Raw genomic sequence first — 23344 nt, 5'->3', positions numbered from 1 at the left:
TTAGCTTGGCGTCTGAAGTGGGGGAGGTGTTAGAGTCGAACGTTAAAGGGGTTATAGCTGGGCACTTAGAGAAACTCAAGGTAATGGGGAAGAGTAAACATGGTTTTGTGAAAGGTCAATCATGTTTAACCAATTTAATGAAGTTCTTTGAAGGAGTGACATGTGCAGTGGGTAGAGGGGATCCTATAGATGTATTCTGCTTGGAATTCCAGAGGCATTTGATAAAGTGCCACATCAAAGGTTACTGCGTAAAATAAAGACGATGGTGTAGGGATTATCAGATTAGCATGGATAGAAGATTGGCTGGCTTTCAGAAAACAGAGGCTATGCATAATTGGGTCTTTTTTCTGATTGGCAGGATGTGAAGAGTAACTGCTGGGAGTGCTGAATGTAAGGAGCACAGGTTCCATTTCAAACCTAGATAAATTAGAAACATTTTTTTGGCTGCTTAGTGTTCTGCTGAGTGTTGTATTGAAATGTTGTCCATCATATAGGCTATAAAATGGGCATTGTGTGGTTGCACCTCCTGAATGTGTAATATTCACTTGTTAACAATTTCAGATTACTGAATGGCATGCTGGACCCTCTATTAGTAAAGTGCCTGGCAGCCTGGATACTGTGCAAATCTCTCACCTTCACATTCTACCAAACTCCCACCCTCCTACTGGACCATAGCCTTAAAGACACTCAGACATTGTCACTGGCAGTGAAGCCTTTGTTCATCATGTTGTCTTGGAGGCCCAGCCAAACTCTCTTTCCTCCTGCCTTCGTGACTGTGCCCTGCAGTACACTGGCACAAGATTGCACATACTGAGGCCTTCCTCACCCTGGCCACCTTCATGAGGTCAATGAGGCCCTTCTGGCATTGAGGCCAGGTTCTCCTGACAAGCCCAACATTGCTGACCTCTTCAGCTCCTGCTCCCAGGCAGCATGTGTTTGGCTTGGCTTCTTCCTCTTCCCACCAGATGGCATCAGCTGCTCATGTTGATTGGACACTGCATGTAGGAGGGCTCTGAGTGAGTCCTCATTAAATCGAGGGGCTGGTTTGGCCCTTCTCCCCTGCCTCTCCCCTCGCTCCAATGGTGCAGACATCTCTGAAGGAAAACATGCAGCAACTAGACAACTCCACCATGCAACGGTTCACAAAGAATGTCAGCTCTGCTCAGTGGAAAAGTTTGGAGACAGCAGAACTCATAAATAAACACTCAGCTTAACAGCCTGGAAATAGCTGAAGTCCAAGTGAGCCTCCAAGCTGTGAACAGTGCCAGCGTTTGCTGCGTCCCCTGACACTGCCCCATTCCAGAGGGCCCATTAAATTACTGACTGTGACTTCGTTTCAGGTCAAGGGCAATGACCTCAAAGGCTGGATATGCCGCCCTCCAATACTGATTGGGCAGATGCTCGCCCCCTGTTGGCCTGAAACCCACCCTCCGTTCGCAATTGGATCAATTAACGGATCATACGCCAAGTTTGAATGGTGGGTTCGGAGATCCGCCCACTTTCTGGTCAAGTTGCCCCTCCCCCTCCGTACAGGAGCGGATTATTCAGCCCCGTGTGTGGGGATTCCGAGGGATTAGGAAGTCCTGGAAATTTCTCTGAACTATAGGAATAGTCTCACCTGCACTAAAGGCAGAGCCTCTTTAATGCTAAATAAAGTGGGGGAGACCTCTTCACTGTCAATTAGGAGAACAGCGACATTTCAACTTTGTAAAGGGGAGAGAATAACATTTCCTTGATGTATAAAATCCAGTGGTATGGATTTTAAAGCAACAGTTCGCAGAGTTTCACAATATAATTCACTCTGAGGTATTATACAGAGTTATGTAATACACAGAGTTATGAAGGACATGGAATCTCTCCTTGAATTCTTGGAAAATTGGGCCGTTCTCATAAAAGCCCAGAATTAAGGAAGAACAGAAATGAGACAAGTTTCCTCAAACTTGGCGGGTCAGTCACTGAAATTCAGGAGAGTAATTCTGATCATCAGGGATTGAGACCAAACTGGGTGACATTTAGAGGCTGCACACAGACAACTCTCTGTCTAATAAACATTGAGAGGGGTGAAAGTGCAATTCACCAGTAGTCAAATTAGTGATAGTGAATTGTTCACCAGTTTACACTGCTCACTGTTTCCTTTTCCGTTCAAGTGAAAGGAAAATCGGGTGAGCTGTAGTATGGGTGGGTGATCCAATATCACCCATCATACACTATCCACAAAAGATCAAATTACCCCCAATAGATTTAATTTACAGTAACAGTAAAATGTCTGCATTGATTTCTGATGTTGCTTCCATGTTTCCTGTAATATTGGGCAAAACAATTGAATCTAATCTGAGTTTTTATTCAATGTAATTACATTTCGGGGCTTCCCGAAGGAGGGAAACAGAGGCAATGGAGGGAGCAGGCGAAAGTGCCAAGAATACTGACACCGGCAGTGTGTCAATTTCAAGATGATGATGCTTGTTTCATCATGAATCACCAAGAGGAGGCGGGTTGGGACAGGAATCTCAATTAAGACAGTTGAGAACTTTGTTCAGCACATAATAAGGTTTGAGATTTAAACTTCTAATAGAGCGGACAGTTTATCTGTTCATCTGAAGGAGAGTGGGCACAGAGAGGGAGCCAGCCATGGCTGTCAAAGCCCGATAGGAAGGTCAGTGGGGCAGGCACTTAGTAAGGGGGTGACTTGGTGCTGTGGAGGTGGCAGGGAGGGTGGAAACTCAGGATTTGAATGGGGTTGACACTCCCAGCAGTGTGGAGGGAAACTCAGGATTTGAATGGGGTGGGCACTCCCAGCAGTGCAGAGGGAAACTCAGGATTTGAATGGGGTTGGCACTCCCAGCAGTGCGGAGGGAAACTCAGGATTTGAATGGGGTTGGCATTCCCAGCAGTGCGGAGGGAAACTCAGGGTTTGAATGGGGTTGGCATTCCCAGCAGTGCGGGGGTAAAAGAGGGAGAAATGCTGCCAAGGACAATTGAGAGGCCACCTTCCCAGAAGGATGGTTCCAGCTGTTGCATGTTGAATGAGGGGCAAAACCCTCCACAGGAAGGGCAGAACCCCAGGCATCAGAAGGGCACGGGAGAGGCAAGAGGGGCAGGAAGGCAACAGAGGCCAAACATTCAATGCAGGAACTATTGCTGAAGACGGAGCTGTCAAGGCCCAGTGATGGTGGGTATTATGACCCTTCAGGCAGTGGTCACATACATCTGTGCCCTCAATGCTGAATACCTCGCAGCTCTGGTCACAGTTATTGTGGCATTGAACTCCTTCACTTCTGGCTCCTCCCAATGATCAGGTGTGGACCTTAGAGACATGTCGCATGTGGCTGCTCACCAGGCCATCTCACAGGTCATGGATTCACTTTTTGCCAGAGCTGGACAGCGCATTCATTTAATAACAGGGAGGCCTTGCAGGGACACAGGGATTCCCCCAGGAGCAGGTATCACTGATTGTACCCATTGGCCATCAAGGTACCCAGTGACTGGTCAGGGAGATCCATACAGGAAGGGCTTCCACTCCCTCAATGGCTCGTCTGTGACCACAACAAAAACTTCCTCCATGTGTGCACTCACTTTCCTGGCAACTGCCAGGATACTTCATCCTCCAAAGTGTGTGTCCTAGAGGATAACGGATATTCCTCAAAGTGATGTTACTGAGCTCTCTGTGGGAGTCCCAGAAAGAGGCACAGTGGTTGGACAACCATTGAACAGGGCATCAGGCTTCTGAAGATGTGATTCCAGTGCCTGGGCCAGTTGGATGGTGACCTCCAATCCCCTCTTGCAAGTGTCTCTATCAGTGTCTCTGCTGCATTCTCCATAACATGGCTCTCCAGAGAGGTGTGGACCTTGAGGACAATGAGGCACTGGGATGACACAGCCCATCGAGGGAACAGCAGGCTGTGAGAGAGGAGGTGAAGGGAGGGGACACTGAACAAAGTGGAGTCCCTGCTGCATGATGAGGCGGCTTCCTCCTGCCACCCTCGGGGAAGAGGAGCTCGCCCCCCGCCCCCTCCCTCATGGCCTCCAGTTTGGCAGTGATAAAGTGAGGGGATTCCCTGCCCTGGGTGCCAAGCCTCGGGCTTCCCTGTGACATCTCACTTCCCTCTGGTGCTGTGGAAGGCTTTGGTACAAACTCCTGATCTCTCCCTCAGGACAACCAGCAGCCTCAGTGATCGCTGCCTAGTGAACAGGAAATCTGTCTCCATGACAAATAATCACGTCCCCATGTAAAAATCATAACTGTAATCACTTTCCCACCAATTGTGGGTTTCTGACCCAAAATAACCCCAGCTCCTGTTCCTTGCCTCCATTGTGAAAATTCAGTCTGTTTTAATGTGGTTCTCACTTCTCTGTTTAGCTTGAGTTTTAATGAACTGGGAGATTCAGGAGTGAAACTACTGTCTGCAGCCCTGAGGAATCCAGGCTGTAAAATACAGGAACTGAAGTAAGTACCAGACTGTGTGAGTTTGTGTTTATAATAACCGGATGTCTGACACTGTATATTATTATTAGTATCAGGAATTAGTTTATTAAAAGCTCTATGTACATTATTGTGAGTATCAGTAATAGGATTAATATTAATCAGTGGGGTGAAAATGGACATGGAAATGGCAAGGATGAAAAACAGGTAAAATCACGTTTTCTGGTGTCTATAGGAACACCTGATATTGAGGTCTATTGAAGTAGATCCATATCGCAGATGACCGATGCAGTGCTGACTATTCTGCAACTCCATCCATGTCCAATTTCACCCCTGCCTGTATTTTCTCCAGATTTCCACTGTTTTCCCTCCCTCCGATCTCCAGACTGTGTAACAATGCTCTCACAGATTTTGTGCTAAAGATCTTACCCCCGCTCTCAGTTCAAACCAGTCACTGACAAACCTGGACCTAAGTAATAATAAACTGAATGATTCTGGAGTGAAACTACTGTCTGCAGCTGTGAGCAATCTGGGTAGTAAAATACAGAAAGTATGCAAGAACATAAGAAATAGGAGTGGGTGTAGGTCATTTGGACCCACAAGCCTGCTCTGCTATTCAATAAGATCATGGCTGATCTGCTTGTGTTTCGAATTTCACATTCCTATCTGCTGCTGATAATCTTTGATTCCCTTGCCTAACAAGAATCTATCCAGCTCCGCTTTAAAAATATTCAATAACCCCGCCTCCACCACCTTCTGAGGCAGAGAGATCCACAGTCTCACAACTGTCTGAGAGAAAAAAAAAAATCTCATATCTGTCCTTAAAACAGTGACCCCGAGTTCTGGACTCACCCACAGGAGGAAACATCTTTTCCATGTCAAGACCATTTAGCACCTTATTTACTTAAATCAAATCACCCCTCACGCTTTTAAACTTCAGTGGAAACAAGCACAGTCTGTCCAACGTTTCCTAATAAGACAACCCACTCATTCCAGGTATCAATCTGAGAAACCTCCTATGAACTGCCTCCAACGCATTTACATCCTTCTGCAAATAAGGAGACCAAAACTACACATTATTCATGGTACGGTCTTACCAATGCACCGTGTAACTGAAGCATAACATCCTTACCTCTCTGTTCAATTCCTCTTTAATAAAGGTCAGCATTCCATTAGCCTCCTGAATTACTTGCTGTACCTGCATATTAACTTTTTATGACTCATGTACTAGAACACCTAGATCCACCTGCACCTCAGAATTCTGCAGTCGTTCCCTATTTAAATAATACTCTACTTTTTTATTATTCCTGCCAATGTGAACAACTTCACAGTTTCCCACGTTATAATCCGTTTGCCAAATCTTTGCTCACTCAACTTATCTCTATCCATCTGCAACCTCCTTCTATCCTCTTCAGAACATACTTTCCAACCAATTCTTTGTGTCATCTGAAAATTTAGCAACCGTGCCATCGCTCCCTTCATGTAAATCATTGATGTAAATTGTAAAAGGTTGTAACCCCAGCACAGATCCCTGTGAGACTCCACTCGACACATCCTGCTTTTCAGAAAAAAGACCATTTATACATACTCTGCTTTCTGTCAGCCAACCAATCTCCTATCCATGCTAATATGTTACCCCCTAACCACGAGTATGTATTGTCCACAGTAACCTTTGGCATGGCACCTTATCAAACACCTTCTGGAAATTCAAGTACAGTATGTCTACAAGCTCCCTTTATCCACAGTGCATATTACTCCTTCAAATAATTCCCAATAAACTGGTTAAATATGGGCAGAATTTTCGAGTCAGTGAGCGTGGGTGGGGCCTGCTCGCTGATGCATAAAATGACACACGGTGACATCGGACGATGGAGTCTCCCCTTGTCCAGTCCCTTCCCACCTACACCCGTGATTCCTCTTACACCTTATGTCACATCAACAATTTCCAGTTCCCTGGCCCCAACCGCTTCCTCTTCACCATGGACATCCAATCCCTCTACATCTCCATCCCCCACCAGGATGGTCTGAGGGCCCTTAGCATCTTCCTCGAACAGAGGCCCGAACAATCCCCATCCACCACTACTCTCCTCCGTCTGGCTGAACTTGTTCTCACACTGAACAATTTCTCCTTCAACTCCTCTCACTTCCTCCAAATAAAAGGTGTGGCTATGGGTACCCGCATGGGCCCCAGCTATGCCTGTCTCTTTATGGGGTATGTGGAACATTCCTTGTTCCAGTCCTACTCCAGCCCCCTTCCACAACTCTTTCTCTGGTACATTGATGATTACTTCGGTGCTGCTTCATGCTCTCGTCGGGACATGGAAAAATGTATTAATTTTGCTTCCAATCTCCATCCCTCCATCATTTTCACATGGTCCATCTCTGACACTTCCCTTCCCTTCCTTGACCTCTCTGTATCAATCTCTGTTGATAGACTGTCCACCAATATCCATTACAAGCCTATCGACTCCCACAGCTACCTCGACTACAGCTCCTCACACACCGCTTCCAGTAAGGATTCCATCCCTTTCTCTCAGTTCCTTCGCCTCCGTTGCATCTGTTCTGATGATGCTACCTTCAAAAACAGTTCCTCTGACATGTCCTCCTTCTTCCTTAACTGAGGTTTTCCACCCATGATGGTTGACAGGACCCTCAAACGTGTCCGGCCCATCTCCCGCGCATCTGCCCTCACGCCTTCTCCTCCCTCCCAGAAACATGATAGGGACCCCTTGTCCTCACTTATCACCCCACCAGCCTTCGCATTCAAAGGATCATCCTCCACCATTTCCGCCAACTCCAGCATGATGCCACCACCAAACACATCTTCCCTTCACCCCTTCTGGTGGCATTCCGTAGGGATCATTCCCTCCGGGACACCCTGGTCCACTCCTCCACCATCCCCTACTCCTCCACCCCCACCTATGGCACCTCCCCATGCCCATGCAAAAGATGCAACACCTGCCCCTTCACTTCCTCTCTCCTCACCGTCCAAGGGCCCAAACACTCCTTTCAAGTGAAGCAGCATTTCATTTGCATTTCCCCCAAACTAGTCTACTGTATTTGTTGCTCCCCATGCGGTCTCCTCTACATTGAGAGACCAAACGTAAACTGGGTGACCGTTTTGCAGAACACCTGCGGTCTGTCCGCAAGCATGACCCAGACCTCCCTGTCGCTTGCCATTTCAACACTCCACCCTGCTCTCATGCCCACATGTCTGTCCTTGGCTTGCTGCATTGTTCCAGTAAAGCCCAATGCAAACTGGAGGAACAGCACCTCATCTTCCGACTAGGCACTTTACAGCCTTCCGGACTGAATATTGAATTCAACAACTTTAGGTCGTGAGCTCCCTCCTCCATCCCCACCCCCTTTCCGTATCTTCCCCCTTCCTTTTGTTTTTTTCCAATAATTGATATAGATTTTTCTTTACCCTCCTAGTTCCACTATTTTTTCAATCTTTTATGCGCCCCCAACCCCCACTAGGGCTGTACCTTGAGTGACCTACCATCCATTCTTAATTAGCACATTCGTTTAGATAATACCACAAACCTCAACACCTATATGTTCTTTGTCTGTGACATATTTTGATGATCTGCTCCTATCACTGCTTGCTTGTCCCTACAACCACAGACCCCCTCCACTTCTCTCCCCCCCTACCCAAACCCCCCCCACCCCCCACCACCTTAAACCAACTTATATTTCACCCCTCTCCTCGGATTCACCCAGTTGTGTTGAAGGGTCATGAGGACTCGAAACGTCAACTCTTTTCTTCTCCGCCGAGGCTGCCAGACCTGCTGAGTTTTTCCAGGTAATTCTGTATTTAAACTGAGACATGAAGCTGTCCTGAATGTTTCCCTTGTCGGGTGCACGATCGGGGAGCCTGGGAGCGGGTGTGAAATGCGCTTCTGCCCGATCAGCCCCGCGACCATGATCTTACGCTGCTTGGCCAATGGAGAGGCAGCCAGTGTGAAGCGGAGCCGGGGAAAGGCTCAGCACTGCCGCTGGGGGAGGGAAGAGGGCGGCACCGACCTCACTGTAAGTGCTGGTGAGCGCTTCCAGTCAGCTCCCTGAAGGCAGACAGATGCCTCCGAGAGCTGCAGACCTCCAAATAATAAAACAAAGCACAAAAGGTGCTGCCAAACTGTCCCTGCAGCACAATCAAGCTCCTGAAAGCAGCTCTCACACAAAACACACACAGCCAGGTATTTATTTTTATTATAAATCCTAACGGAGATTCCATCCCTCCCTTGGATGAGGTTTCATCAAGAATGTAAAGGTTTCCTGGCCGATTGGCTGCTCCCCCAACGTCAGGTTGGATGGGCCACGAAAACCCGCTGACAACTGGGACGTGAATGGGTTTAATTTCCCGCCTCATTGTCCGCGGGAACTCTTCAACGTCTGCGCGTGTCCTCTAAGCCAATTATCACACGAGTGCGCGATGACGTCAGGACGCTTGTCTGACATCATCTCGCAGGATTCCCTGCCTGCTTGGGTCAGACACGCGCGCGACCCCAGCGGGACTCTGGGCTCTGTTTGTCCCGTCACAGATACTGTCTCCCAGGCTGACTATTTACAGAATATTCCTTTATATTTCACACCCACAGCATCAATTATAGATTGCTGTTATGTTTTGTAGTTGTGTTTCTGGAATGTTTCACACTGTATATTATTATTTTAATCAGTTACATTCTTTGTAAAGAAACTGGAAATTTATTCTGATTCCTGTTATTTTTTCTGTCTCGAACCCTCCCCTCACCCCCCAGTCTAGGGTATAACACTCTGACAGATTCTTGTGCTGAAGATCTTGCCTCTGTGTTTAATCACTCACTGACAGATCTGAACCTGGATGGTAACAAACTGGGAGATTCAGGAGTGAAACGACTGTCTGTAGCTCTGAGGAAACCGGACTGTAAAATACAGTAGATAGTGTGAGATTTTGCTCAGAATAACTTAATATTTAACAACATATTTTTGACACTGTTACTAGTATTAAAAAACATTCTCCATTATTATTAGTGTTAGCTATGAATAAAAAGAAACATTTAATTTAATTCTTGTTATTTTTCTCTCTGACCCCTAGGCTATGGGATTCCAGCCCCAAAGAACTTTCTGTCTAGGGTGTAGGGGAATATTGTGAGGTCTCCCCTCCTCCTCAGAGTTGGGTGGCTGTCCCCGGTCATCGTGGCCATTGATTTGGGAAAAAGAGAAAAGTGTTTAGATGTCAGAAGCAAGGAAAAGGTGTGGGTTTGCTCTGTTAATAACTGATGACATGAGTACAGTAGTCAGAGATGACCTTAGTTCACAAGAACAGGATGTAGAATTAGTTTGAGTAGAAATAAGAATTAGGAATGGTAAAATGTCACCCGTCTGAGGCCCGTCCACCCCAGCGTCAATCGCTGAGAGGTCTCGGCTGGTGGGAAGCGCAGCCGAAACATTTTACTCTCACCCATTGCTTAAAAACCCACTGGCGGGTGGGCTTAAAATTCAAACTGTTATCTCGAATTCTTTCTTCACATATAGTGTCTGACTTGCTGAGTATTTCCAGCATTTTCTAATTATATTTCAGATTTTCATCATCAATCGTATTGTCCCTCTATATAATGGTGTGTCTCACACTGTACATTACTATTGTCATTAATAGTGTTCCCTTGGACACCAGAGATTTACCCTGATTCCTGTTGGTTTTCTCTCCCTTATCTTCAGTCTGACGAATAACAATCTCACAGATTCTTGTGCCAAGGATCTTTCCTCTGTGATCAGTACAAACCAGTCACTGACAGATCTGGACCTGGGTGGTAATCGACTAGGAGACGCAGGAGTGAAACTACTGTCCGTGGCTCTGAGAAACTTGGGCTGTAAAATACAGAGACTGAGGTAAGTACCAAACTGTGAGAGATTCTGTTGATAATAACTGAATGTTTAACAATACATTTTCAGCAGTGTTATTAGAAAAATAAATAAACACTGTTCATTATTATTAATGTCAGTGATAATGTTATTAATGAAAATGAAACTGCATTTCCTCTGCCTCTTGTTATGTCTCTCTCTCTAACCCCCAGTCTATGGGATGTCAGTCCAACAGAATTTTGTGCCGAGGGTGTGAGGGAATAATGTGACGGTGCACCCGGAGGTCCTCTCCTCCTCCTCAGAGGTGGACGGCTGTCCCCCAATCACAGCCCTTGATTTGTGAGAGGGAGGAGTGTGATTATAGGGCAATGCACATTCCAAAATTTCCTTCTGACTACTCCTTGTGACTAGGGACTGATACATGATCACTATGTTTTGTGGACTCCATAGGCTCTCCTATGTCCATCTGTTAGACTATTCACTCTCTCAGCTCCACAACCATCTCACTGTCAGTGATTGCCCGCCCTGCTTCCAGTCTCCCAGCTCCAGCATTTCATCTTCCATTGGGTTAAGGATGACAAGATCTGGATGTAGCCACCCATCTTGGATCATTCCCCGACATTGTGTGCTTTCTTCTACAAGCACGTAACTGTCCATTGTTACTGACCCATCAAAGACATACACGAGCCTACGCTGGTGACAGCCTGACTGTCCATCATGGAGACACAGGGATGCTTCCTGCTTGTACCCACTGAGTCACAGCAGCACAGGAGTCAACTCTGACTGACCGGGGCTCTCCACAGAGAGGCTGACATGCTTCTGACAGCCAATGCTGCTGCCTGGGCATTGCCAGGGGCTGGGTGGGCAAGACCTTTTGACCAAGTTCACTTTTATCCTGAGTCACATACAAGGCTGTAAGGCTAACACTGTGCACTGACCTCACAGCCATTATCTTTCTCCCCACCACAAACTCCATTCCTTTACCATCCTCCCCCCATGTCCACACACGAGTGACACGGGTTTAAGGTGTGGACTCCCGTGATTTGTTTTGTACCCTCACCAGTTTTGTCACGTTAATCATCGGTGCGCTTCCATTTTGCAACCCCCCCACCCCCTCCCCCCCAATTTACTGTCACTTAAAGCCAGTGCAGACGCTGCTTTTCTCAGTTCTAATGTAAACCCATCAAACTGAAACATGAACCTGTCCTGAATGTTTCCCTTGTCGGGTGCACGATCGGGGAGCCTGGGAGCGGATGTGAAATGCGCTTCTGCCCGATCAGCCCCGCGACCATGATCTTACGCTGCTTGGCCAATGGAGAGGCAGCCAGTGTGAAGCGGAGCCGGGGAAAGGCTCAGCACTGCCGCTGGGGGAGGGAAGAGGGCGGCACCGACCTCACTGTAAGTGCTGGTGAGCGCTTCCAGTCAGCTCCCTGAAGGCAGACAGATGCCTCCGAGAGCTGCAGACCTCCAAATAATAAAACAAAGCACAAAAGGTGCTGCCAAACTGTCCCTGCAGCACAATCAAGCTCCTGAAAGCAGCTCTCACACAAAACACACACAGCCAGATATTTATTTTTATTATAAATCCTAACGGAGATTCCATCCCTCCCTTGGATGAGGTTTCATCAAGAATGTAAAGGTTTCCTGGCCGATTGGCTGCTCCCCCAACGTCAGGTTGGATGGGCCACGAAAACCCGCTGACAATTGGGACGTGAATGGGTTTAATTTCCCGCCTCATTGTCCGCGGGAACTCTTCAACGTCTGCGCGTGTCCTCTAAGCCAATTATCACACGAGTGCGCGATGACGTCAGGACGCTGGTCTGACATCATCTCGCAGGATTCCCCGCCTGCTTGGGTCAGGCACGCGCGCGCCCCCAGCGGGACTCTGGGCTCTGTTTGTCCCGTCACAGATACTGTCTCCCAGGCTGACTATTTACAGAATATTCCTTTATATTTCACACCCACAGCATCAATTATAGATTGCTTTTATGTTTTGTAGTTGTGTTTCTGGAATGTTTCACACTGTATATTATTATTTTAATTAGTTACGTTCTTTGTAAAGAAACTGGAAATTTATTCTGATTCCTGTTATTTTTTCCCTCTCGAACCCTCCCCCCACCCCCCAGTCTAGGGGATAACACTCTGACAGATTCCTGTGCTGAAGATCTTGCCTCTGTGTTTAATCACTCACTGACAGATCTGAACCTGTCTGGGAACAATCTGAGAGATTCAGGAGTGAAACGATTGTCTATAGCTCTGAGGAGACCGGACTGTAAAATACAGTAGATAGTGTGAGATTTTGCTCAGAATAACTTAATATTTAACAACATATTTTTGACACTGTTACTAGTATTAAAAAACATTCTCCATTATTATTAGTGTTAGCTATGAATAAAAAGAAACATTTAATTTAATTCTTGTTATTTTTCTCTCTGACCCCTAGGCTATGGGATTCCAGCCCCAAAGAACTTTCTGTCTAGGGTGTAGGGGAATATTGTGAGGTCTCCCCTCCTCCTCAGAGTTGGGTGGCTGTCCCCGGTCATCGTGGCCATTGATTTGGGAAAAAGAGAAAAGTGTTTAGATGTCAGAAGCAAGGAAAAGGTGGTGGGGTTGCTCTGTTAATACCTGATGACATGAGTACAGTAGTCAGAGATTACCTTAGTTCAGAAGATCAAGATGTAGAATTAGTTTGAGTAGAAATAAGAATTAGGAACGGTAAAATGTCACCCGTCTGAGGCCCCTTCCACCCCAGCGTCAATCGCTGAGAGGTCTCGGCTGGTGGGAAGCACAGCCGAAAAATTTTACTCTCACCCATTGCTTAAAAACCCACTGGCGGGTGAGCTTAAAATTCAAACTGTTATCTCGAATTCTTTCTTCACATATAGTGTCTGACTTGCTGAGTATTTCCAGCATTTTCTATTTATATTTCAGATTTTCATCATCAATAGTATTGTCCCTCTATATAATGGAGTGTCTCACACTGTATATTACTATTGTCATTAATAGTGTTCCCTTGGACACCGGAGATTTACCATGATTCCTGTTGGTTTTCTCTTCCTTATCTCCAGTCTGACGAATAACAATCTCACAGATTCTTGTGCCAAGGATCTTTCCTCTGTGATCAGTACAAACCAGTCACTGACAGATCTGGACCTGGGTGGTAATCGACTAGGAGACGCAGGAGTGAAACTACTGTCCGTGGCTCTGAGAAACTTGGGCTGTAAAATACAGAGACTGAGGTAAGTACCAAACTGTGAGAGATTCTGTTGATAATAACTGAATGTTTAACAATACATTTTCAGCAGTGTTATTAGAAAAATAAATAAACACTGTTCATTATTATTAATGTCAGTGATAATGTTATTAATGAAAATGAAACTGCATTTCCTCTGCCTCTTGTTATGTCTCTCTCTCTAACCCCCAGTCTATGGGATGTCAGTCCAACAGAATTTTGTGCCGAGGGTGTGAGGGAATAATGTGACGGTGCACCCGGAGGTCCTCTCCTCCTCCTCAGAGGTGGACGGCTGTCCCCCAATCACAGCCCTTGATTTGTGAGAGGGAGGAGTGTGATTATAGGGCAATGCACATTCCAAAATTTCCTTCTGACTACTCCTTGTGACTAGGGACTGATACATGATCACTATGTTTTGTGGACTCCATAGGCTCTCCTATGTCCATCTGTTAGACTATTCACTCTCTCAGCTCCACAACCATCTCACTGTCAGTGATTGCCCGCCCTGCTTCCAGTCTCCCAGCTCCAGCATTTCATCTTCCATTGGGTTAAGGATGACAAGATCTGGATGTAGCCACCCATCTTGGATCATTCCCCGACATTGTGTGCTTTCTTCTACAAGCACGTAACTGTCCATTGTTACTGACCCATCAAAGACATACACGAGCCTACGCTGGTGACAGCCTGATTGTCCATCATGGAGACACAGGGATGCTTCCTGCTTACATCCACTGAGTCACAGCAGCACAGGAGTCAACTCTGACTGACCGGGGCTCTCCACAGAGAGGCTGACATGCTTCTGACAGCCAATGCTGCTGGCTGGGCATTGCCAGGGGCTGGGTGGGCAAGACCTTTTGACCAAGTTCACTTTTATCCTGAGTCACAGACAAGGCTGTGAGGCTAACACTGTGCACTGACCTCACAGCCATTATCTTTCTCCCCACCACAAACTCCATTCCTTTACCATCCTCCCCCCATGTCCACACACGAGTGACACGGGTTTAAGGTGTGGACTCTCGTGATTTGTTTTGTACCCTCACCAGTTTTGTCACGTTAATCATCGGTGCGCTTCCATTTTGCAATCTCCCCACCCCCTCCCCCCAATTTACTGTCACTTAAAACCAGTGCAGACGCTGCTTTTCCCAGTTCTAATGTAAACCCATCAAACTGAGACATGAAGCTGTCCTGAATGTTTCCCTTGTCGGGTGCACGATCGGGGAGCCTGGGAGCGGGTGTGAAATGCGCTTCTGCCCGATCAGCCCCGCGACCATGATCTTACGCTGCTTGGCCAATGGAGAGGCAGCCAGTGTGAAGCGGAGCCGGGGAAAGGCTCAGCACTGCCGCTGGGGGAGGGAAGAGGGCGGCACCGACCTCACTGTAAGTGCTGGTGAGCGCTTCCAGTCAGCTCCCTGAAGGCAGACAGATGCCTCCGAGAGCTGCAGACCTCCAAATAATAAAACAAAGCACAAAAGGTGCTGCCAAACTGTCCCTGCAGCACAATCAAGCTCCTGAAAGCAGCTCTCACACAAAACACTCACAGCCAGATATTTATTTTTATTATAAATCCTAACGGAGATTCCGTCCCTCCCTTGGATGAGGTTTCATCAAGAATGTAAAGGTTTCCTGGCCGATTGGCTGCTCCCCCAACGTCAGGTTGGATGGGCCACGAAAACCCGCTGACAATTGGGACGTGAATGGGTTTAATTTCCCGCCTCATTGTCCGCGGGAACTCTTCAACGTCTGCGCGTGTCCTCTAAGCCAATTATCACACGAGTGCGCGATGACGTCAGGACGCTGGTCTGACATCATCATCGCGGGATTCCCCGCCTGCTTGGGTTAGGCACGCGCGCGCCCCCCAGCGGGACTCTGGGCTCTGTTTGTCCCGTCACAGATACTGTCTCCCAGGCTGACTATTTACAGAATATTCCTTTATATTTCACACCCACAGCATCAATTATAGATTGCTGTTATGTTTTGTAGTTGTGTTTCTGGAATGTTTCACACTGTATATTATTTTAATCAGTTACGTTCTTTGTAAAGAAACTGGAAATTTATTCTGATTCCTGTTATTTTTTCTGTCTCGAACCCTCCCCTCACCCCCCAGTCTAGGGTATAACACTCTGACAGATTCTTGTGCTGAAGATCTTGCCTCTGTGTTTAATCGCTCACTGACAGATCTGAACCTGTCTGGTAACGAACTGGGAGATTCAGGAGTGAAACGACTGTCTGTAGCTCTGAGGAGACCGCACTGTAAATTATAGGAACTCGTCCTAGAGAGTGTGAGATTTTACTCAGATTAACTTAATATTTAACAACATATTTTGAACACTGTTTCTAGTATTAATAAACACTGTCCATTATTATTAGTGTTAGCTATGAATAAAAGGAAACATCTAATTTAATTCCTGTTATTTTTCTCTCTGACCCCTAGGCTATGGGATGCCAGCCCCAAATATCTTTATGTCAAGGGTTGAGAGGAATAATGCGAGGTTCCACCCGTGCCCCCAACACCCAGCACCCTCCTCAGAGTTGGGTGGCTGTCCTCGGACACCGTCGCCATTGATTTGGGAAAAAGAGAAAAGTGTTTAGATGGCAGAAGCTAGGAAAAGGTGGTGGGGTCGCTCTGTTAATAACTGATGACATGAGTACAGTAGTCAGAGATGACCTTAGTTCACAAGAACAGGATGTAGAATTAGTTTGAGTAGAAATAAGAATTAGGAATGGTAAAATGTCACCCGTCTGAGGCCCGTCCACCCCAGCGTCAATCGCTGAGAGGTCTCGGCTGGTGGGAAGCGCAGCCGAAACATTTTACTCTCACCCATTGCTTAAAAACCCACTGGCGGTGGGCTTAAAATTCAAACTGTTATCTCGAATTCTTTCTTCACATCTAGTGTCTGACTTGCTGAGTATTTCCAGCATTTTCTATTTATATTTCAGATTTTCATCATCAATAGTATTTTCCCTCTATATAATGGAGTGTCTCACACTGTACATTAATATTGTCATTAATAGTGTTCCCTTGGACACCGGAGATTTATCTTGATTCCTGTTGGTTTTCTCTCTCTTATCTCCAGTCTGACGAATAACAATCTCACAGATTCTTGTGCCAAGGATCTTTCCTCTGTGATCAGTACAAACCAGTCACTGACAGATCTGGACCTGGGTGAAAATCAACTGGGAGACGCAGGCGTGAAACTACTGTCCGTGGCTCTGAGGAACTTGGGCTGTACAATACAGAGACTGAGGTAAGTACCAAACTGTCTGAGATTATGTTGATAATAACTGAATGTCTAACAGTACATTTTCAGCAGTGTTATTAGAAAAATAAATAAACACTGTCCATTATTATTAATGTCAGTGATAATGTTATTAATGAAAATGAAACTGCATTTCCTCTGCCTCCTATTATTTCTGTCTAACCCCCAGTCTGGTTGTCAGTCCAACAGATTGTTGAGGTGAGCATGTGGGGGAATAATGTGATGATGCAACCACAGGTCCCCTCCTCCTCCTCAGAGGTAGACGGCTGTCCCCCAATCACAGCCCTTGATTTGTGAGAGGAAGAAGAGTGATTATAGGGCAATGCACATTCCAACATTTGCTTCATACTACTCCCTGTGACCACGGACTGATACATGATCACTATGTTTTGTGGTCTCCTTAGGCTCTCCTGTGTCCATCCATTAGACCGTTCACTCTCTCAGCTCCACAACCATCTCACCGTCAGTGATTGCCCACCCTGCTTCCAATCTCCCAGCTCCAGCATTTCATCTTCCATTGGTTTAAGGATGACAAGATCTGGATGTAGCCACCCATCTTGGATCATTCCCTGACATTGTGTGCTTTCTTCTACAAGCACGTAACTGTCCATTGTTACTGACCCATCAAAGACATACACGAGCCTACGCTGGTGACAGCCTGGCTGTCCATCATGGAGACACAGGGATGCTTCCTGCTTACACCCACTGAGTTACAGCAGCACAGGAGTCAACTCTGACTGACCGGGGCTCTCCACAGAGAGGCTGACATGCTTCTGACAGCCAATGCTGCTGGCTGGGCATTGCCAGGGGCTGGGTGGGCAAGACCTTTTGACCAAGTTCACTTTTATCCTGAGTCACATACAAGTCTGTGAGGCTAACACTGTGCACTGACCTCACAGCCATTATCTTTCTCCCCACCACAAACTCCATTCCTTTACCATCCTCCCCCCATGTCCACACACGAGTGACATGGGTTTAAGGTGTGGACTCTCGTGGTTTGTTTTGTACCCTCACCAGTTTTGTCACGTTAATAATCGGTGCATTTCCATGTTGCAATCCCCCAATTTACTGTCACTTAAAACCAGTGCAGACGCTGCTTTTCCCAGTTCTAATGTAAACCCATCAAACTGAGACATGAAGCTGTCGTGAGTGTTTCCCTTGTCGGGTGTACGATCGGGGAGCCTGGGAGCGGGTGTGAAATGCGCTTCTGCCCGATCAGCCCCGCGACCATGATCTTACGCTGCTTGGCCAATGGAGAGGCAGCCAGTGTGAAGCGGAGCCGGGGAAAGGCTCAGCACTGCCGCTGGGGGAGGGAAGAGGGCGGCACCGACCTCACTGTAAGTGCTGGTGAGCGCTTCCAGTCAGCTCCCTGAAGGCAGACAGATGCCTCCGAGAGCTGCAGACCTCCAATTAACAAAACAAAGCACAAAAGGTGCTGCCAAACTGTCCCTGCAGCACAATCAAGCTCCTGAAAGCAGCTCTCACACAAAACACACACAGCCAGGTATTTATTTTTATTATAAATCCTAACGGAGATTCCGTCCCTCCCTTGGATGAGGTTTCATCAAGAATGTAAAGGTTTCCTGGCCGATTGGCTGCTCCCCCAACGTCAGGTTGGATGGGCCACGAAAACCCGCTGACAATTGGGACGTGAATGGGTTTAATTTCCCGCCTCATTTTCCGCGGGAACTCTTCAACGTCTGCGCGTGTCCTCTAAGCCAATTATCACACGAGTGCGCGATGACATCAGGACGCTTGTCTGACATCATCTTGCAGGATTCCCCGCCTGCTTGGGTCAGACACGCGCGCACCCCCCAGCGGGACTCTGGGCTCTGTTTGTCCCGTCACAGATACTGTCTCCCAGGCTGACTATTTACAGAATATTCCTTTATATTTCACACCCACAGCATCAATTATAGATTGCTGTTATGTTTTGTAGTTGTGTTTCTGGAATGTTTCACACTGTATATTATTATTTTAATCAGTTACATTCTTTGTAAAGAAACTGGAAATTTATTCTGATTCCTGTTATTTTTTCTGTCTCGAACCCTCCCCTCACCCCCCAGTCTAGGGTATAACACTCTGACAGATTCTTGTGCTGAAGATCTTGCCTCTGTGTTTAATCACTCACTGACAGATCTGAACCTGGATGGTAACAAACTGGGAGATTCAGGAGTGAAACGACTGTCTGTAGCTCTGAGGAAACCGGACTGTAAAATACAGTAGATAGTGTGAGATTTTGCTCAGAATAACTTAATATTTAACAACATATTTTTGACACTGTTACTAGTATTAAAAAACATTCTCCATTATTATTAGTGTTAGCTATGAATAAAAAGAAACATTTAATTTAATTCTTGTTATTTTTCTCTCTGACCCCTAGGCTATGGGATTCCAGCCCCAAAGAACTTTCTGTCTAGGGTGTAGGGGAATATTGTGAGGTCTCCCCTCCTCCTCAGAGTTGGGTGGCTGTCCCCGGTCATCGTGGCCATTGATTTGGGAAAAAGAGAAAAGTGTTTAGATGTCAGAAGCTAGGAAAAGGTGGTGGGGTCGCTCTGTTAATAACTGATGACATGAGTACAGTAGTCAGAGATGACCTTAGTTCACAAGAACAGGATGTAGAATTAGTTTGAGTAGAAATAAGAATTAGGAATGGTAAAATGTCACCCGTCTGAGGCCCGTCCACCCCAGCGTCAATCGCTGAGAGGTCTCGGCTGGTGGGAAGGCCAGCCGAAACATTTTACTCTCACCCATTGCTTAAAAACCCACTGGCGGGTGGGCTTAAAATTCAAACTGTTATCTCGAATTCTTTCTTCACATATAGTGTCTGACTTGCTGAGTATTTCCAGCATTTTCTAATTATATTTCAGATTTTCATCATCAATCGTATTGTCCCTCTATATAATGGTGTGTCTCACACTGTACATTACTATTGTCATTAATAGTGTTCCCTTGGACACCAGAGATTTACCCTGATTCCTGTTGGTTTTCTCTCCCTTATCTTCAGTCTGACGAATAACAATCTCACAGATTCTTGTGCCAAGGATCTTTCCTCTGTGATCAGTACAAACCAGTCACTGACAGATCTGGACCTGGGTGGTAATCGACTAGGAGACGCAGGAGTGAAACTACTGTCCGTGGCTCTGAGAAACTTGGGCTGTAAAATACAGAGACTGAGGTAAGTACCAAACTGTGAGAGATTCTGTTGATAATATCTGAATGTTTAACAATACATTTTCAGCAGTGTTATTAGAAAAATAAATAAACACTGTTCATTATTATTAATGTCAGTGATAATGTTATTAATGAAAATGAAACTGCATTTCCTCTGCCTCTTGTTATGTCTCTCTCTCTAACCCCCAGTCTATGGGATGTCAGTCCAACAGAATTTTGTGCCGAGGGTGTGAGGAATAATGTGACGGTGCACCCGGAGGTCCTCTCCTCCTCCTCAGAGGTGGACGGCTGTCCCCCAATCACAGCCCTTGATTTGTGAGAGGGAGGAGTGTGATTATAGGGCAATGCACATTCCAAAATTTCCTTCTGACTACTCCTTGTGACTAGGGACTGATACATGATCACTATGTTTTGTGGACTCCATAGGCTCTCCTATGTCCATCTGTTAGACTATTCACTCTCTCAGCTCCACAACCATCTCACTGTCAGTGATTGCCCGCCCTGCTTCCAGTCTCCCAGCTCCAGCATTTCATCTTCCATTGGGTTAAGGATGACAAGATCTGGATGTAGCCACCCATCTTGGATCATTCCCCGACATTGTGTGCTTTCTTCTACAAGCACGTAACTGTCCATTGTTACTGACCCATCAAAGACATACACGAGCCTACGCTGGTGACAGCCTGATTGTCCATCATGGAGACACAGGGATGCTTCCTGCTTACACCCACTGAGTCACAGCAGCACAGGAGTCAACTCTGACTGACCGGGGCTCTCCACAGAGAGGCTGACATGCTTCTGACAGCCAATGCTGCTGGCTGGGCATTGCCAGGGGCTGGGTGGGCAAGACCTTTTGACCAAGTTCACTTTTATCCTGAGTCACAGACAAGTCTGTGAGGCTAACACTGTGCACTGACCTCACAGCCATTATCTTTCTCCCCACCACAAACTCCATTCCTTTACCATCCTCCCCCCATGTCCACACACGAGTGACACAGGTTTAAGGTGTGGACTCTCGTGATTTGTTTTGTACCCTCACCAGTTTTGTCACGTTAATCATCGGTGCGCTTCCATTTTGCAATCTCCCCACCCCCTCCCCCCAATTTACTGTCACTTAAAACCAGTGCAGACGCTGCTTTTCCCAGTTCTAATGTAAACCCATCAAACTGAGACATGAAGCTGTCCTGAATGTTTCCCTTGTCGGGTGCACGATCGGGGAGCCTGGGAGCGGGTGTGAAATGCGCTTCTGCCCGATCAGCCCCGCGACCATGATCTTACGCTGCTTGGCCAATGGAGAGGCAGCCAGTGTGAAGCGGAGCCGGGGAAAGGCTCAGCACTGCCGCTGGGGGAGGGAAGAGGGCGGCACCGACCTCACTGTAAGTGCTGGTGAGCGCTTCCAGTCAGCTCCCTGAAGGCAGACAGATGCCTCCGAGAGCTGCAGACCTCCAAATAATAAAACAAAGCACAAAAGGTGCTGCCAAACTGTCCCTGCAGCACAATCAAGCTCCTGAAAGCAGCTCTCACACAAAACACACACAGCCAGGTATTTATTTTTATTATAAATCCTAACGGAGATTCCATCCCTCCCTTGGATGAGGTTTCATCAAGAATGTAAAGGTTTCCTGGCCGATTGGCTGCTCCCCCAACGTCAGGTTGGATGGGCCACTAAAACCCGCTGACAATTGGGACGTGAATGGGTTTAATTTCCCGCCTCATTGTCCGCGGGAACTCTTCAACGTCTGCGCGTGCGTGCCCAGCCCAATATCGCCCGGGTGCGCGATGACGTCAGGACGCTGGTCTGACATCATCATCGCGGGATTCCCCGCCTGCTTGGGTCAGGCACGCGCGCGCCCCCCAGCGGGACTCTGGGCTCTGTTTGTCCCGTCACAGATACTGTCTCCCAGGCTGACTATTTACAGAATATTCCTTTATATTTCACACCCACAGCATCAATTATAGATTGCTGTTATGTTTTGTAGTTGTGTTTCTGGAATGTTTCACACTGTATATTATTATTTTAATCAGTTACGTTCTTTGTAAAGAAACTGGAAATTTATTCTGATTCCTGTTATTTTTTCTGTCTCGAACCCTCCCCCCACCCCCCAGTCTAGGGGATAACACTCTGACAGATTCTTGTGCTGAAGATCTTGCCTCTGTGTTTAATCACTCACTGACAGATCTGAACCTGTATGGTAACAAACTGGGAGATTCAGGAGTGAAACGACTGTCTGTAGCTCTGAGGGGATCAGACTGTAAAATACAGAAACTGCAGTAAGTACCAGACAGTGTGAGATTGTGTTTGGAATAACTTCATATTTAACAATATATAGGGACGCGGGAATAAGGGAAGTAAACACGTGGCTAAAGGAGTGGTGCCGGATAGAAGGGTTCCATTTCGTGGGGCACTGGCATCAGTATTGGAAGAGGCGGGATCTGTACCGTTGGGATGGTCTCTACCTGAACCAATCTGGGACCAATGTTCTAGGGAAGAGGGTAAATAGGGTGGTCAACAGGACTGTAAACCAAAAAAGTGGGTGGGAGGGCAGGGAAAAATACCAAGAAGTATGAGTAATGGGAAACAAAGCAGCAGGTTAGCGTGTGCGTGTGTTTTCTTTTTTTGGGTGGGGGGGTGCTGGGTGTGGATTCAACTTCATGCAAAATTATGAAAAAAACAACAGAAAGGAGAGCCCAGGAGAGGCTATTAAAGTTTCCAGAACACATAATAGGACAGAGTGTTTGGAAAGGGCTAGGAATCTAACTTCAAGCACATCAGATAAAGGGACAACAATGAGAAAGGGGATGGGAAATACAGGACTGAAGGTGTTGTATCTGAATGCACACAGTTTACGAAATAAGGTAAATGAGCTTGTGGCGCAGATTAAAATGGCAAGTATGATGTGGTGGGCATCACGGAGACATGGCTGCAAGGGATCAGGACTGGGAGCTAAATATCCAAGGATATACATGCTATTGAAAAGATAGGCCATTTAGCAGAGGGTGCGGCGTTGCTTTGTTAGTAAGGAATGAAATTAAATCGATAGCAAGAAATGACGTAGTGTCAGATGATGTAGAATCTGTGTGGGTAGAGTTGAGGAACCGCAAATGTGAAAAAACCATAATGGGCGTTATGTACAGGCCTCCGAACAGTAGTCAGGATGTGGGGCACAAGATACACCAGGAGATAGAAAAGGTGTGTAAGAAAGGCAAGGTTACGGTGATCATGGGGGATTTCAACATGCATGTAGACTGGGAAAATCAGGTTGGTAGTGGATCCCAAGGAAAGGAATTTGTGGAATGTCTACGAGACGGCTTTTTGGAGCAGCTTGTGGTGGAGCCACTAGGGAACAGGCAATTCTAGATTTAGTGATGTGTAATGAGGCAGATTTGATAAGGGAGCTTAAGGTGAAGGAACTCTTAGGA

General features: G+C 46.7%; 1 protein-coding gene across 6 annotated transcripts in view; it reads left to right on the top strand.

Annotated features, from left to right (window-relative positions):
* LOC121292492 (NACHT, LRR and PYD domains-containing protein 3-like) overlaps positions 1 to 23344 on the top strand; it is a 68817-nt gene that overhangs the window by 30576 nt on the left and 14897 nt on the right. For 3 of the 6 annotated variants that reach the window (XM_041214512.1, XM_041214511.1, XM_041214513.1), the window contains 6 exons: positions 4358 to 4444; positions 10121 to 10291; positions 13333 to 13503; positions 16571 to 16741; positions 19761 to 19931; positions 22031 to 22195. In XM_041214512.1, coding sequence (XP_041070446.1) covers positions 4358 to 4444; positions 10121 to 10291; positions 13333 to 13503; positions 16571 to 16741; positions 19761 to 19931; positions 22031 to 22195 — 936 coding nt within the window. Of the gene's footprint in view, positions 1 to 4357; positions 4445 to 10120; positions 10292 to 13332; positions 13504 to 15600; positions 15770 to 16570; positions 16742 to 18819; positions 19001 to 19760; positions 19932 to 22030; positions 22196 to 23344 lie in introns of those variants that run through there. The other 3 variants (XM_041214514.1, XM_041214515.1, XM_041214516.1) reach the window with 3 other exon arrangements.

This window comes from Carcharodon carcharias, chromosome 20, assembly GCF_017639515.1.
Source record: "Carcharodon carcharias isolate sCarCar2 chromosome 20, sCarCar2.pri, whole genome shotgun sequence".
Classification (NCBI taxonomy): domain Eukaryota; kingdom Metazoa; phylum Chordata; class Chondrichthyes; order Lamniformes; family Lamnidae; genus Carcharodon; species Carcharodon carcharias.
This window is presented reverse-complemented; position numbering and strand designations above follow the sequence as displayed.